General features: G+C 35.9%; 1 protein-coding gene across 6 annotated transcripts in view; it reads right to left on the minus strand.

Moving 5' to 3' along the window:
- Positions 1-1,857: 1,857 nt before the first annotated feature.
- Ask1 (apoptotic signal-regulating kinase 1) overlaps positions 1,858-17,466 on the minus strand; it is an 843,483-nt gene continuing 827,874 nt past the window's right edge. For all 6 annotated transcript variants that reach the window (XM_090379009.1, XM_090379010.1, XM_090379014.1 and 3 more), the window contains one exon: positions 1,858-2,097. In XM_090379009.1, coding sequence (XP_090235135.1) covers positions 2,025-2,097 — 73 coding nt within the window. In that variant the 3' untranslated portion in view covers positions 1,858-2,024. The remainder of the gene's footprint in view (positions 2,098-17,466) is intronic.

Raw genomic sequence — 17,466 nt, forward strand, 5'->3', positions numbered from 1 at the left:
CAATTTAGTTTCTTCAAGGGCATCCACCCTGTCCTTCAAGCTCTCATATAGCCTACAAGAATGCTGAGTTGTTGCCTGATATCGATACACTCCTTGCATCGCGCAAACACAAAGACATCCCCCATGGCAGTATCATGTTCCATACCCGATTGCCCTGCAAACATCAAGCAAACAGTGCATTTTATAAGGCTGTGAGTCAGAGGACAACTGCCCCCCCCCTCAGTTCTGCTCTGAGCCACAGCACTTCCATTAGCTTGAGCCTTTTGCTTTGGTCTGAGTCATGATTCTATTAATTTATTAATTAATTATAATTATGTTAAATATAATTAATTATATTACGTTTCTGCCAAAATTAAATTTGACCTTGAAGGCAAACGCCTCTGTAATTATATGCTTCATATCTGGTAGTATAAAAAAGTCCAGTTAATCTTTTTGTAGGTGTGGGATAAAAAGTTACCACAAGCATCAATTTTCGTATGCTAAAATTTTGTGTACTAGTGAGACTGTCTACTCTTTAGTAGCATTATGAAATTTTGAGTGACAGTAAAATAAAATTGTTTTATATGCATTACAATGATACTGCCCAATATGGGGATTAATAGTTAAATGATATTTGTATAGCGTCTAAAATTTTTTTTGTACTTCAGATATCTATTTAATCTTTTCTGAAATAAGTAATAATAAAGGTAAAATTCTTGAATGGAAAGGTAGAAAAAGTGTCCCAGATCAGATTAATGCCATCAAATTATTGATTAAACATTAAATCAGTCTGTAAAATAATTACAATAGTATGTGTAAACATAATAAAAGCATTCCATGTTAAGGCAATAAATAAGATGTAAAATAAGAATTTAGCCTAAGGATTTAGGACTTTGAATGCTTTTATTATGCTAAATTCACTTATTCACTCTTATTCAATTTTTGGTCTTAGGGCTCTCTTGGAATGCTTTTATTGTACAGTATTGCGCTTTATTTCATTTCTACACTGATATTTTATAGTACTGTACTTTATACTTATCTTACAACATGCTGTTGTAATAGTTTATTTATATATATATATATAATATAAATTTTACTTCAGCAGTATAAAAATCATGCAGAAACTTTCCAGAGAAAGCTTTCACTTGTATGAAATGAAAGCCCTTATTCCTCCATATCAGTAAATCTGTCTTGATTTCTTTGAAATAAAGATAGATTTGTATAAAGTAGAATCACATTTCGTGATTAAGTACCACTTCCTTGGTGACTACTGTCTTTGCTTTGTAATGAAGACAGCAATCACTGAAAAAGTGGTAGAACTCTTATTATGAAATACCTGATTCAACAATGGCTTTTTTTTCCATTAAGAATATTGCTCATTGGGTTAAGGATAAGTCTTCTCTGTCGTCCTTTACTTAATTTGACAATGTGTACATATTTATTTGAAATAAGAGATATAGTTATATACAGAAAGAAGGGCTTTTAATTAATTTAACTTTTTTCATCTCTACTGCTTGCACATCATGTCACTCAAAGAATACTTTAAGATTTCATTCAATTCTTGAATAGTCTAGTCTGAATTCTACCTTAAAGAAGGTTGGGAAAAAAAAAAGTGACAGATGGCCCAGTTATACATGATCTCAAATTATTGGATAGTATATTTCTATCATAAACAATGGGAAAAAAGTTAATGCACTTTTATCTGTTTTATCCATGTGTATTTCATAGGGAAAAAATATTTCTGAGAAATTATTTGCAGCTGCATTATGAACTGGAAGAGATAGGATGAACTCTTGTTACTTTTTCTTTAATAAGCATAAAAATATTTAATAGAGACAGACTTTTTTTAATTAAGTTATTTATTACTTAATTCTCGCTGAAAGGTATGAGGAGAGAACAAAAATACAATGATGTACAGAATTTACATTATTACAGAATTGTTAGCTGCAGGTCACTTAGTGAAATTCTATACAAGGCACTTATGGTTTAGTACACTGATCTGATGTCATCCAATGTCTGGTAGTAATTTACTTTTGTTTTAATAGTTAGCACTGGAACTGTGGCAAATGATGTCGATATTCCTGGATAGCTCGCCATATTCGAAGCTCTGTACCTCCTCTGCACACAGATGAAAAAGAAAAAAAAAAAAGGAACAAATTTGTGTGTATGTATATATAATTATACATATACACAAAAACAAGAATTACAATAACTTTCTTTTATCATTTTAACAGTAATGAAAAACAAATGCTTACACAGTCCTGGAGACCCTTTTTTAACATTACATGTAGGAAAATAATAAATATTTATTTCTAGTAAACTAACATACAAATCTTCAGAAATTTTTAAAAACTTTAGTAAATTGGTGAACAGAAGATATGGGAAAAGAATTACTCTAAAAATAAATGTGTGATACTGGTGCACACACATTATATTTGCACAAATTTGAAATTCCATTGCACTAACAGAAATTAGGCATCTGTAAACTTAATTAACTGATGTGAAATGAAAGGCTTAAAAAAAGAAAAAGTGAGTCAACTTCCTATCATTCATGTTTCAAAATTTTATACAAGAAATGTGATCAGTAAAGGGCACTATAGTCAATGCCAGATTTAGGAAATTGGAGGACATCATGCACATTTTTAAAGACCCTAAAAATAAGGTCAAAAGGATCCTGGACCAACAGTAATTTCTCCTAATTTCTCCTACTCACCTGTGACATATTATGAAGGAAATTCTCCTTGGGGACCTGGAAAAACCATACTACCTACTGCACCTCAACTATGCAGTAGGTAAAACTTCACTGTAAAAACACTACTTGAAATCAGCTAACTGAAGGCTCAGTTTAACAAACTTTGAAGAATTGCTCTATACTTTGCAATTACAACCTAGAGAAATGCATGTAAATAAACAAATCATGGAGAAATAAATAAGAAAATACAAATTCCAAACTTAAATTACTATTTTAACTGCACTAGAGCATGACTCATTTAACATACATTTTTCTAGTTGTACCCACAGCAGTTTTCTATCTCTCTTCACTCTTAGTAGCTCTAAGTGCACACGTCAAACTGGTCACTGGCTCATGAAAACACTACATGGTGCGAACAATTTGTGTTAACTTATGAAATAGTAGTGATGGCATTAAAAGAGAGAAATGTCAACTTTTCTTTCTTAACGTTTATAGATTCTAAAATGATGTTTTTACAAAATGTATAATGATTTTAGTTTCCTGTATATATTAAAGCTGTATGTTACTGACTACAAATAATGTAATAATACAGTATTGAGATGTAGTAGTGTGTGCAGTTTTGCTTTTTTTGCCTTGGACTACAGCAAGAAAGATATTTTGGAGTTCTGGGGGCTATTGACTTATTCTCCTATTAGTAAATGGTCATGCTGGCTGTATTTTGCAACTGTACTGTGCACAGTTACGGTGTTGACCATAGCTGGACATCTATAACAGTACCATAGGAGATGCAATTATATGGGAAATAGTAATAGTAGCAAACGAGGCAAGGAAGCAAGCTTATACAACTCATTGGTCCATCCCCTCTACTAACTTGCCTCATTCCTCTTTAAATTTATTCAAACTACCCACTTTCACAATTCCAGATGGTAGTTTGTTCTAGCAATCAATTACTGTGGCTGGCAGCAGATGTTTTTCATCTAACATATAGCCATCCTATTTTCAATTTATGTCCCCTTATGTGTCTTCCAAGAGAGAAAAATGCCATAAGCACTTATTAACTCAATCCATTTAAAGTCTTAAACACTTCAATCTGTTCTCCTAATGGATATCTAGTAGGGATTGTTTCCTGGGATACTGGGATTTCAGATCCTGGTTGAATTTTGCGGTGGGATTTCCCGGTCTGAATTACTAACTTTAATAATCAATACTTACAGTCTTACAATTTTATATATATAAAACATTATAAATATATATTGATTGCATATATATATATATATATATATATATGCAATCATCGTGCACTGGCAAGATAAATAGTTTCTTCATAATTTGAGATATCTTCAGCAATAAAGATGTGTATTATTTTAATTTAGAAAAATACTGTATTTATTTTCATACATTACATTTGCAACATATATACAAAGGGTACTAGGAAAGTTTTGCAATATGATACAACAATGAATCACAGGAAGCTGCTTGTTGCTGCATGTTGAGACATGTTCATACGTGCATAGTAGCCGCTGCGCCAAGTCGATGGGCTCAGTTATTCATTAGTAGTGAGAGTGTAAAGTGCTTGCGATGGCATCGTGGTCACGAAATGAGATAAGGACAGTTTTGCGGTATAATTTCGTGCGTGGTTTAACCATAGACCAGTGCTTAGAAGAAATGACTCTTGCACTAGATGATGATTGTCCACATCGTACAACGATATTCAGGTGGTATAGAGAATTCCAAAGGGGAAATTTCACTCTGGAGGATTCTGAGAGGCCGGGAAGGCCACGAACGTCAGTTACGGAGGAAAACGTTACTGCTGTGAGGAAAATGCTTGACGAAAACAGGCGAGTGACCTACCAACAGATAGAGGATACTTTGGGCCTAAATGCACCAGCAATTCGTTCGATTCTGCAAGATCATTTGCACGTGAAGAAATTTGTTCTCTCTGGGTGCCGCATCAACTTAATGAAGAGCAGATGACACGACGTGTGACTTGGTGCCGGGAGATTTTAAAAAAGTTTGATAAGGGACAATCTCGGTATGTGAACAACATCGTGACAGGTGACGAGACTTGGCTGTACTATTACGATCTGCCGACCAAGGCTCAAAACAAAGTTTGGGTCTTTGATGATGACGACACACCCGTAATTGTCAGAAAATCCCGATCTGTAAAGAAGAAAATGATAGCTGTATTTTTCAAATCGAGTGGAATTGTGGAACGTGTCGTTTTGGACACGCAGAAGACAGTCACAGCTAAGTGGTATACTGAACAATGCCTGCCTAAAGTCATTGGATCTATGAAGAACCTGCGGCCAAAGTCAAGAATGGACACCTGGTACCTCCATCACGAAAATGCTCCAGCTCACCGCGCCAAAGCCTGCACCGAATATTTGACCACGACAGGACTGAAACTTCTCGAGCACCCTCCCTGCAGTCCAGACCTTGCTCCCTGCGACTTTGCACTGTTCCCGCATGTGAAAATGAAGCTAAAAGGGAGGCGGTTTTCCAGTGATGAGGACCTTCTACGGGCTTGGGACAATGAGTGTGCTTTACTCCCTAGTGAAACTTGGCAGAACTGGTTTAAAGATTGGTTTCGGAGGATGGAGAGGTGTATTGAATGTAGAGGAAATTACTTTGAAAAAATTAAATAAACAAAGCTGTATTGCAAAACTTTCCTAGTACCCTTTGTATAAAGGGAAAGGCCAGCACTTTCTTACATATCTCTGTAATGTAATCATCGTCATTTCTCGAGTCTCGACTGAGTCAACTCGAGCTCTCGTACACGTTCACGATTATACATGTCATTTGTCCTAGAAAGATCCTCTTGCAGTTAAGCCACTTTATATATATTTTGTTTTAATATTTTGTGATGATGGAGGGATCAAAAACATTCGTCTGGCAGTACTTCATTAAATATAATAATAATGAAGAAGCAAAGTATAGTCATTGTGGTGCAATACTCAAATGTAGAGGTTTTTCTATAAGTGGCTTGCTTCGGCATTTAAAAACTAAACATTCTATTGAGAAACCTACGTCGGCAAATGATCGTAACCTCAAACTTTCTGCAGGGGACGAATCTGTAGAAAGCTCTTCGAAATGTTTAAAAAGTGTTCATTCTCAGCCAACATTTTTAGTTTTTTAAAGAAAGCCACAAAAGAAGAAATCATTACAAAGCTTGTAGCTGTAGATGGATTTCCTACTTCCTAAAAATCCCAATCATTTTATGCAATTAGTGTATAAACAGTATAATATTATAAAAGAAAATATAATAAACAAAATTGAACAATCATTAAAAAATGGTAAGAGATTCAGCCTTTCTCTAGACGAATATTCGTTGCTTAAAAACAAACGTTATTTAAATATCAATGTTCATAAAGACAAATTTTGGAATCTAGGAATGATTGCTATTAATGGTAGAATAAATGCCAAAAAAAATGGTTGAAGAAGTAAAATAGAAGTTATTGACGTTTAAATTATCAATAGTTGCGTGCGTATAGTTAATGGATGGGGTGAGTGTTATGGTGAAATTCGGACAGTTGGTAGATTGTGAACATCAGCTTTGCTATGCCCATGGTATACACCTTGCAATATGTGACATTCTATACAAGAGACGGAATGATTCGGAAGGTGTAATTGAGGTAGAAACAACTGAAGACAGCGAGAAAGATTTAGAAGAGGATGAAACGGAAAATTATGATTCAAATCTAAGCTTCGAAAACAATCCAGAGAACAAAAAAGTGATTTCAGAGATGACCTATTCTCCGGTGCATTAAACATAGCTAATATCATTAATAAAGTTAGAACGATTGTGTGAAAGTCTCCCTCGAAAAATGATGCTTTTCAGAATTATGTTAAATCTTCATTCAAGCAAGAAAATTTAAGCCTAGTACTCGATTCTTACAGTTAAAAGCACAAATTGAAAAAAAAAAAACAATGATTGAATATAACATGAAAAATCCAATATGTGAAGCAGAGTATACAGCTCTTAATGACCTTGTGCATGCGTTGAAACCCGTCGAAATCAGATGGCAAAACCTTTGCAGTTGTGATGCAATACTTCTTACTGCAGAGGGAGTTTTTTCTTTCATCATACAAGAACTTTCTGAGCAAAATTCTATCTTTTCAAGAAAAGTTCAGGAAGCACTAATTTTAAGGAAAATGAGAGAAGGCAAAAAGCTTTGGTTGGATTATTGAAGTATATAAAAACTGGAAAAACATATTACAAAAGAAATAGAAAAATAGTAGAAACCAATTTGCAACCATTTCCAAGCAAGTCAGCCTTGTTTGTTACAGCAAAATAACTCGTCTTGGGTTTTCCTCTTCTGAATCGTGGCAAACTGATTCGTCACATTCCGACTCCGAGAAAGAGTGTGACAGTGAGAGCGAAAGACAGCAGATGTTTTGTGAGAAATTGGCGCGTCAAATCAAAAAACAAACTGAATGTGTTTCTAAAGACCCTCACAACATGAAGCTGAAGGTCAATCACTTACAAAGAATATATCCAAGGAGTTTGAAATCTTTCAGGCAACTGGTGAAAAAACAACAAATGTATTAAAATTAATGGATGCTCTCGAATCCATACCACCAACAAGTGTAGAAGCTGAAAGGTCCTTTTGTATATAAAATATATATGTGATATTTATATTATATAAAATATAATTATATATATATATGTGAATAAATAAAATGCTGTGAAATTTTCAGTTTTAATTCCACCTACAATAATCCTGGGATCCCGGGATTACCGAAATCCGGGAAAAAGACAATCCCTAGTATCTAGTAATTCAAGCAATGCAATTTGCTGAACTGAAGTTCTTCATGGTAAGAACACCGTTTTGTGTCCTTGACTAATCTAGTTGTGCTTCATGGCACTCATTCCAAGAAATCCACACTCTTCTTAAAATGAGACTTCCAGACAAGATGTGGCCTTATACAATGAGATAATCACCTCCTTGTAAATTATTTTTTGTTCCTACTGGCAAAATTCCTGTATATCATTAACAAAATCCTATGAGCTGTTCTAGCAGCTTGTATATACTGCCCAGAAAACCATGTTGGACTGTACAATTACCCTGAGATCTCTTGTTCACAACCTCGAGGATAGTCCCGCCTTATTCTGGAATTACTGCTGCCCCTAGGTGGCAGTAATCTCAGCCCATGTGCTTAATTTCTTTACATCTTGTTGCAGTAGTAATCCTTGATTCTTATCATTAACAAAGCCTAACCTTGTATTATTAGCAAATTTAAAGCTTGAAGCGTCTTCATTGGTACTGATAAATATCAAAACAGTAAGGGGCCCAGCAATGAATCCCCGAGGATTCATTGCTGGGCCCAAAAATCTCTATTTATAACTTTCTGCCACTGAACCATCGCTTTATCCATAGCAGTAACTTGCCTCTAATGTCACACTGCTGTAATTTGTACAGCAGTCTTTTATGTGGAACACTGTCAAAAGCTTTACTTAAATCAAAGTATATGATGTCAAAACTACTTTCTGCATCCAGTTCCTGTATCATCACAGCTAATCATATTGGTCGCACAACATCTCCTCCTTAACAAATCCATTCTGTGATTTCCACACAATTGCATTCCTTATCAATATGATTCTGGAATACTCCTTTAAGGGGCCCAAGAATGAACCCTGTTTCCATTAATTTCTCTGGAACAGAAGGCAAGCTTACAGGGCTGAAATTATTCACATTGTCCTTTGATTCCCCTATGATATGAGAGACAGTTTCACATCTCCAATTTATAGGCACTTCTGAATCCAAGGATGCTTAATCATGGCTAAAGGTTTGCTTAGTTCTTTTACTGATTCTTTTAATATAATTGGATAGATACCATAATTCACAGGCATCTTGTTTACTTTTAGCTTCAAAAATTTCTCTTCCACTTGCTTCTCAGTTACCACAAAATCATTCAGCTCCCAGTTACAACTTGGTTTATTTCTGGTAAAAATTGCTTTACGCGTGAATAATTCAGTTTATCAATGACCTGATAAACTGAATTATCAATAGTTATGCTATATGTATTATATTTAGTGGGCCAATATGGCATATGCAGAGATTTCTTTGTTACTTTTCTTTGCATGTCCCCCCCCCTAGTGACGACTGCAGACTATTATTGTAGGTTATAAGTGGGAAACAGTGGACTTCTATGTCCACTGTTTCCAACTTATAATCGCTCTATGCATTTTTCTTCACTATTTGCATCAGTTCATATGATATCCATTTTGGTCTAAACCTTTAATAACATATTTTATACAAAAAGCATAGTAGCTCCACTGATTACTTCCCCGAATACTTTGTTACTTTTCTGCATTTAAATGTACTTTGTTACTGCATTTAAAATTTGCAGTTGGAAACATTTATCAGTTAGCCCACTAAAAGGAATTTTAGAAACTGTATAAGACCATGTAGCCTTATATGTATCATATCTACAAAAGCAAATTCTTTCTGTTTACCCTTGACAGTAGTTATATCTTTAAGTTGGCCCACTGAAAGGAATTTAAAAACTGTATAAGACCATGCGGCCATCTACAAAATCTAATCCCTTCTGTTTACCCTTGACAGTAGTTATATATTTAAGTAGATCCCACATCAGTATATGATGACCACTGCCACCTTCCATTTAGTAATCTTTCTCTTTTCCCTTGACATATCACACTTGTACTACTTGGTGGCCTAGGTAGAAGACGCTTGTGATTTAACTCCTGCTTTATAGTAATTTATAAGTATAGTCAGTTCTGCTATAACACAGTGCATGTGTTCCTAAAAATCTCAGTGTTAAAAACTTAAACTTATGGGAAAAATAGGGATAGGGAGAGAGAACTCAAAAAAAAAATGTTCAGTCTGGTAAGTAAAACACTAAAAAAGTTAGAAACCCAATAAAACTGCTAACACAGGTTTAAACATTTTAAATTTCTAATAAATAAATAAATATTACAATAACTATAGCACTTTACCTTGACAACATATGAAGTTTGCTTGATTAAGATTTCTGTTCACAGACATTTTTTTTTTTTTTGGATCATAAAATTGAAAACAGCAAAAAAAGATAAGCAATCAATAATAACGAACACAGGATGCACAAGTGAGACAAGTTTACAAAGCTTAAAAAATAGGAATGAAAAGTTTGAAAATTTATTTATTTTTTATATGATCGAAGATTTCACATTTCACCATAATAATGTAAAAACCCACAGAATTCCATCGGTATTATCGCAAATGCACTAAGATCGAGTTTACTACCTGTTTATAATTATATTGAACTAACAGAAAAGCCCAACAAACCAGGAACTGCAAATTGTTTTATGGTAGTGACCTCCATAAATGTGCTCTGTTTGTGCTAACATGCCTCACGAAATTTCTGTTTGAACAGAAAAATGTGAGCTCCTGAAAATATGAGTTGGCCTACAGCAGGGGTGGATCGCAATCTACCAGTCAATCACGACGGATTTTAAATATATATAAAAAATAGATTAGTCAAAATTTTAATTTAAATATTATTATTATGTGCCCCACTGCATACGTTTATTACAAATCCGTTGAACCACATGACCACTCTTGTTGCCGTGCAGCCACTAGGCTTGTCTAGTGAAAATTAATGGAGTTACATTGTGGAGAGCATGTGTACAGGTGACCCCCGCTTAACGCTGATCATCCGTTCCGGAAAAACAGAACGCTAAGTGAATCCGCGCTAAGCGAGCGCCGCTTTCCCATAAGGTAACATATGTATTTATGAGCTGCGGTCGGTGCCATAGGATATTTCCTAATGAATAATAAACAGTAATGAAAAGATGCACAAATGTCGGTCAAAATATTTAATATTCAAATATTTGCACATATAAAATATTCTGCATTGCATACATATAATTATGTGGTAACTACTTGCGTATCAAAAGTAAATTTAAAATTCCAATTAAAATAATGAATTTAATTTAATTGATGAATTTAATCATGAAAAATGTGTGGATTTTGAGTTGAACTTTGGCCCTCTTCCAAATAAACTAAAAGGGGTATTAATTTTAAATCCCCCGCAGCGTTACAACCAACAAAGTCAACCGATCCTTCGCCGCTTTGAAACCTGGCATGTTTTTTTTTCTTCTTTCAATATGAAACTTCTTTTAGGCATTCGTTTCCACAAAAGTCCTGCTTCAGCTATGCTAAAAACTTGTTGAGAAGTGTAACACATAATACCCCTCTTCAATAATTTTAACAAGTTCTTTTTTGAAAGTTTCGGCTCCTTGATCTGCACTTGCGGCTTCTCCCTGGATTTTAAATCTATTCGACCAGCCCTTACCAGTTTTAAATGGTTCCACATTTTTTTTTTTTTTTTTTTTAGGCGAGTTTTCTTCAGATCATCATATTGGCTAATCTCTTTCTCTCTTTTTTTTAAATATTTAACTTAACTGAATTCTGCATTGGAATATTATCTTCAATAAAATTAGTCTTTCCATTTCAATCCTAATAGCCGGCCTAGTCCTAGTTGCTTGCAGTGGAACAGCTATCTTTCCCGCTGCAAAAATTAATTCTTTATTTTTTTATAATTGTTCTTACAGTTAAAGTTGCAAGTCCTAAATTATGGCACACATCCGTTTGTCATTGACCGGAATCGATTCGCTTCAAAATGTCTAATTTAATTTTCAAATTCAGTCTTTTTCTTACATTTATAGTCTTCGTACTGCGCCCAAACGTTGTTGCTTTTTCATTCCTATCAGTCATTATTAGCTCTTCGAAAATGTAACTACGTTGGTTGAATTAATTATGATACAATGTTCAAGTAAACTTTCCGTTACGCACGATGTCTAATACTCTACTGAGTGATGACTAGACTTCGGATAAATGCATATAACGCAAATATTACAAGCAATACACTTGATCATTTTTTAAAATGTTGATCTCGGAACTACGTAACAAGTCACTGTACTGAAACTAAATTAGCATGCGAGAAAATTTCACTGAGCGTGGGAAAATTTCTCAAGTCGGCATGGGAAATGTTTTAATGCTGTTTTGCTATTCATTTTCAAGCTATCGACTCCATCAAATGAAACGATTTCGTTAATATGTCAAAAATGTAATCTGTAAAAGAGCGTTATAGTCAGATACGGGTTATAATATAAAAACAGCGTTATAGCGAATCAGCGTAAAGCGAACCGCGTTATAATGGGGGCCTGCTGTATGTTACTTAGCTTACTTCATATTAATAACTGGACAGTACTTATACATTAATTTAATACCCTTTGATTTAAAATAAATACTACGAAAAAGAGCAAAATGTTGTTTGATTTGCAATACTTTTGTGGCTATACCCAAAAAAGGAAATTTAGAAAGGCACTTCAATGCACTCCCTGAATACATACCAATCGGATTTTCTGCCTAAGAAAAAAATACATTAAAAGAACTTAAATTCCAGATTAAATTCAATCCAAATTCACACAACAAAATGAAATTAAAAGTGCTCTTCAAGATCTGCAATTATCTCAAAATACTGTGATGTGATGCATCAAAAAAATGAGCAAAAATGTGAGTGAACAATTGCATGCTCATATTACTAACTGTGTGTCCCTTTCTTTAAAACTGGATGAATCTACAAACGTCAGTGATACAGCTTTATTGCTCATTTTTATTCGTATGGTTTTCGTTCATTCTGCCATTAGAGAAGAACTGCTGGGTATCATTTCGTTAAAAGAAAGAACTAGAGGTCCTGATATATTTATCGCATTCAAAATTAATATTGAAAAAAAAAAAAATAAATAATAATAATAATAAATAAATAAATTACCACTATTTAAGCTTGTATCATAACAACAGATGGAGCTGAAGCAACGACAGGGCATCTTAATGGATCATAGCATTGTGCCAAAAGGATGACGAATTCCCAGATTTTTTGAGTTACCACTGTATCATCCACCAAAAAGTGTTAGCCAGCAAGAGATTAAATACTAAAAGTGTTATGGACATAGCTGTCAAAATCGTGAATTCCATCAGAGGACAATCTCTTCAAAGGAGACTTCAAAATGCAACTTGAAAAAGAACCAGATCTGACATTACACACTTATGTGAGGTGGCTGAGTCAGAGTACGTTTCTACAGAGATTTCGAAATTCGCTGAATGAAATTAAAAAATTTGTTGATCAAAGGGGAGATTGATTATCAGCAGCTACAAGATATGGAGTGGTTGTGCGATCTGGCTTTTTTGGCAGAATTTACCAGTAAATTAAGTGATCTGAATTTGGAATTACAAGTAAAAAATAAAAATGTGGGTGACATGATTAAGTAGTAGTATTTCTGCATATAAATATCAATTTTTGGCAATGACTAAGGATCTCAAAGAAAAAAAATTTGACCATTTTGCAAATATGCAAGATCATTTGCAAAAATATCCTGTTTTTGAATTTAATAGTGAGAAATAGGTTTCTGAAATTGAGAATGTTGTGGACGATTCTGAAACCAGATTCAGTGATTTTAAAACAATTGAAGACATTGTTCAATATATTTCTTATCCATTTAATGCCGACTTAGATACGAAACAAATTGCAGAAAAAAAATCGCTGTGATTTTTCACATGGAGAAAATATTACTTGAAAATGAAATTATTACATTGCGAAACAATATCTTCCTAAAAGCCAGACCATCAGAAAAAGACTTTTGGAAATATGTTTGCCGAGAAAAGTACCCAAATGTAAAAAAATGCTGTCAACTTTTAAATTCCTGTTTTGGTTCCGCATATCTATGTGAATCGGCCTTTTCGTATTTGAAACAAACAAAGAATCACTGTGCTCTTACGGACTTGCATACAGAAGATTCTTTACAGTTGGACTTATCACAGTATATCCCTGATTTTGAAAGCTTGGCAGATGACATGAAGACACAAACTTCGCATAAATTAAAATTTTAAATACGTATGAATTTAAAATAAGAATTCTGAATTGTATTGAATTTTAAAATTTATAAACAATATTTTTCAATATGTGTTGATTAACTTTTTTAACCTTGTGCAATGAAATTTTTGAGATGGTAGATCGCGGCACATTTTGAAGGAAAAAATTAGATCACATCACAAATTAAGTTGGCCACCCCTGGCCTACAGTATCACCTGTTATCTTGCGAATACAGCAAATGGGAAATGGCTCTCACACATTTGACGTTTGACATTTTTTAAGCTTCATGTATATGTTGCTGCATAAGTTACTAAGTTCAGCTTAGTGCTAGGTTTGCATTCACCTGGTGTTATTTGCAGATGAAATCGTGCATGAAGCAACGTGAAAATCGCATTATACTTGCATTTTTCCCTAATATATCAGTGCAAATTTGCGTTGCAAAAGTGCATGTAATACTAGAACTGACTGTGGTTCTTAAATTGTATATTTGTGTAATATCAAGTTCTTTTGATGATTGTAAAATAGATTTGATGGATTTTATGAAGTCATCATAAAGATAAGTACTACTTATTTATACTTAGGTGTCTATAGTGCTACTCTGAGCCACTGTTTTGCAGAGATCCAAACAGGAACACTGGTTGACATTTGACTAGAAGTAACTTCACTGTCATAAGAATAAGACTGTATGCAAACTTGCATTTGTTACTGCTTTGGGTAAAGTCCTGCAGTATTAACCCAGTTAGCCACACCTACAGCCAAACTGTTGTCTTGTTACCCCACAAGCATTGACTCATTGTTACTATACACTAGGCAGACAGAAATTACAGGATACTTAACCTAGTAACAGGTAGGGCCACCTTGCACCAGGATAAAGGCAGTCACACAGCAAGGCATTGAGTCCACTAGTTCACGAAAGTGTTCCACAGGTATTTCCATCCATGCTTGCTGCACCGCTGTCCATAATTCCGTTGCATTCCTGATTGCAACGCGAGTGCCTTTATCCCATACTACCCAAACATATCACAACAGGTTTGTAGTCTTAAAGTTTGGGCAACCCACCACGGACCTTTCTACAGCATCCCAAAGATGCTCCACAGGGTTCATGTCCAGTGAACGGGGAAGACCATTCCATGGTGGTAAAATCTGTGGAATGCTCTTCGATCCGTGTTCTAGTCACCAAGGCTCCCTTAACAGTAGTTATATCACACTTGTGCTGCTTGGTGGCTAGGTAGAAGACACTTGTGATTTAACTCCTGCTTTATAGTAATTTATAAGTACAGTCAATTCTGCTATAACACCGTGCATGTGTTCACAGATGTGTCTAGACGTAACAGAGGCCACAATGTGTGCCAGTTGAGTAAGCTCCATACTGTAACACAGTGAAAACAGATACAAAAATAGATTGTGACAAGTTTAATAATAGGAAATATACATATATTAGATTAGATACATACAAACAAAAAAGCTTTTGGTTGTTTTGTCAACCTTCCTCAGTTAAACTGACAGTTAAGAATGGAGCATGAGGGCGTATACTGCCAATCTTGTACGTGAAGTGCGTGATTAATTGTTGGATGTTGAAGCCTGTGGCTGTGATGCATGTGGACATTGCCAGCATTTGTCAATAGGATTGCTGTTTCGAAGACAGGGTGGACTTGACATCCACTGTTCGATCAGCCCTGGTGATCGAACTTAGAAGTCTAGTTCCCAATCCAGTTTACACCGATATAATCCATACCTTGTGCTGCCAAGCCGTCAGAGAATCTGAATGCTACTGTACACATCAAAAACGTAAGTTCGATGCTTTAATTGGTGAATCCCGTCAATTTTGTCATCAGCATAATACCCCTTCCACAAGTTGCACAGGTTTTGTATTGAACTTGAGCAACAAACAGTTATTTACAGAACAAGTAGACCTGTTGACTCTGGGTATGAAATTTGCTGTTCTCCCAAGAAACCCATCAATCACTGATATTGCCTTAGACGTAGAAGTGCATTTAACATGTTTCCCTGAAGATATGGCAAACACAATTCACCTAAAAACTGCAGCAATTTTGCACCATGCTTCTTCCAATCTCAATCACAAACAAATTTCTGCCCTTAAGACACTGAAACAAGACTCATCCATCGTCATCCTACCGGCAGATAAAAGACGTCGAATAGTCGTAATGAATTGCACAGATTACGAGACAAAAGCCTTGCTATTTTTGCAGGACACCTCTGTTTACCAACCCTTAACCGTTCCTCCCATAAAAGCTTTGGAATGATGGGAGTTGAAAGTGAACATCCTCGTCAACAGTTGCTTAAACAGAAGAAAATAACAGAATCAACACGTAATCACCTATGTGCCTCCGGCTGCTAGATTCCACAATTCTATGGACTACCAAAAGTTCACAAAGAAGGTACACTGTTAAGACGCATTGTCTCCTGTTGTGGCTCACCGAGTTATGAATTAGCTAAGTTTGTCTCAGGGCTCCTTTCTCCCCTAGTAATAAGACTACTAACACTGTCTCCAACAGTAGTGAATTCATAGAATGGATCCGAACCATATCCATCTCACAAGATCAGATCATGGCACCATTTGATGTAGTTTCACTTTTCACCTCCATCCCAGTAGAACTTGCCATCACATGTGCAAAGCAACTCTTAGATAACGACCAAACCCTTGGCAGCAGAACCAAACTAACACAAGACGATATCTCCACTGCCCTCAGACTGCTTAACAGGCGGTGCAATCATGTTCAATGACTCCATTTACCAACAAGTACACGGCACAGCCATGGGTTCCCGTTTAGTTCGGTCACGGCAAACATCGCGATGGAGGAATTAGAGGGTTGTGCATTTACAAATGTACCAGATCCCATTACCTTTTGGTGTCGCTATGTGGACGATGTGTTCGTGGTTACCCCCAGAAATTCAGATGACCGAATCTTAGACCACCTCAATTCTCTGTCGCCTTTCATAAAATTCACCGAGTTAGAGTCAGACAACACCATACCATACTTAGACACCCTTGTCTGGCGCGAGGGCACGTGTTTGAAGACAACTGTTCATCGTAAACCAATGTGTGCTGGCCAATTTACCAACCTCTGATCAGCACACGTGCGTAGCCATCTTATTGCCACTGCACGAACCTTGCTAACTCGTGCCTGGACACACCCTAGCTCTGTAAATGAGAGGCGCACAGAAATTGCTAAAGTCAAGGCGGATCTTACGAGGTGTGGCTATCCCATCAATACCCTTGACAGGTGTGACCTACAGACACATGGCCACATAGCGACCAACAGAAACATCCAAGGTAATGACTCAGCCGCGAGTGCCTTTATCCCATACTACCCAAACATATCACAACAGGTTTGTAGTCTTAAAATCACATGGGATAAAATGCGTACAACTCCCAGGCAGAAAATTATGATCCCTCATCTCTAAAGTAAAAATACCGGTCCCCACCTTACTAAAGCGGATGGTCTACCGCATTTCCTGCCATGACTGCACTAGCTGCTACATCGGGAAAACTGGGAGACGGCTCGAAAAACGCCTTTCTGAACACAAAAGAGCAATCCGCTTAGCGGATGTGGAGGACTCGGGTATTGCCGAAAATGTTTGGGCAACCCACCACGACACTGACTCACACCGTGATGTTGTGATTGTGGATAAGTCCCGCCACTATCAACAACGCGCCAGGTTGGAGTCGTTGAACAGCAAATGCTCCAATACCTCGGTCGACAGGAACAGTGGATGTCAAGTCCACCCTATCATCGAAACAGCAATCCTGACTATTGACAAATGCTGGCAACGTCCGCACGCATCACAGCCACAGGCTTCAACATCCAACAATTAATCACGCACTTCACGTACAAGATTGGCAGTACATGCTCTCATGCTCCATTCTTAACTGTCAGTTTAACTGAGGAAGGTTGACA

This window comes from Mastigoproctus giganteus, chromosome 8, assembly GCF_048544385.1.
Source record: "Mastigoproctus giganteus isolate SK-2022 chromosome 8, ASM4854438v1, whole genome shotgun sequence".
Classification (NCBI taxonomy): Eukaryota; Metazoa; Arthropoda; class Arachnida; order Uropygi; family Thelyphonidae; genus Mastigoproctus; species Mastigoproctus giganteus.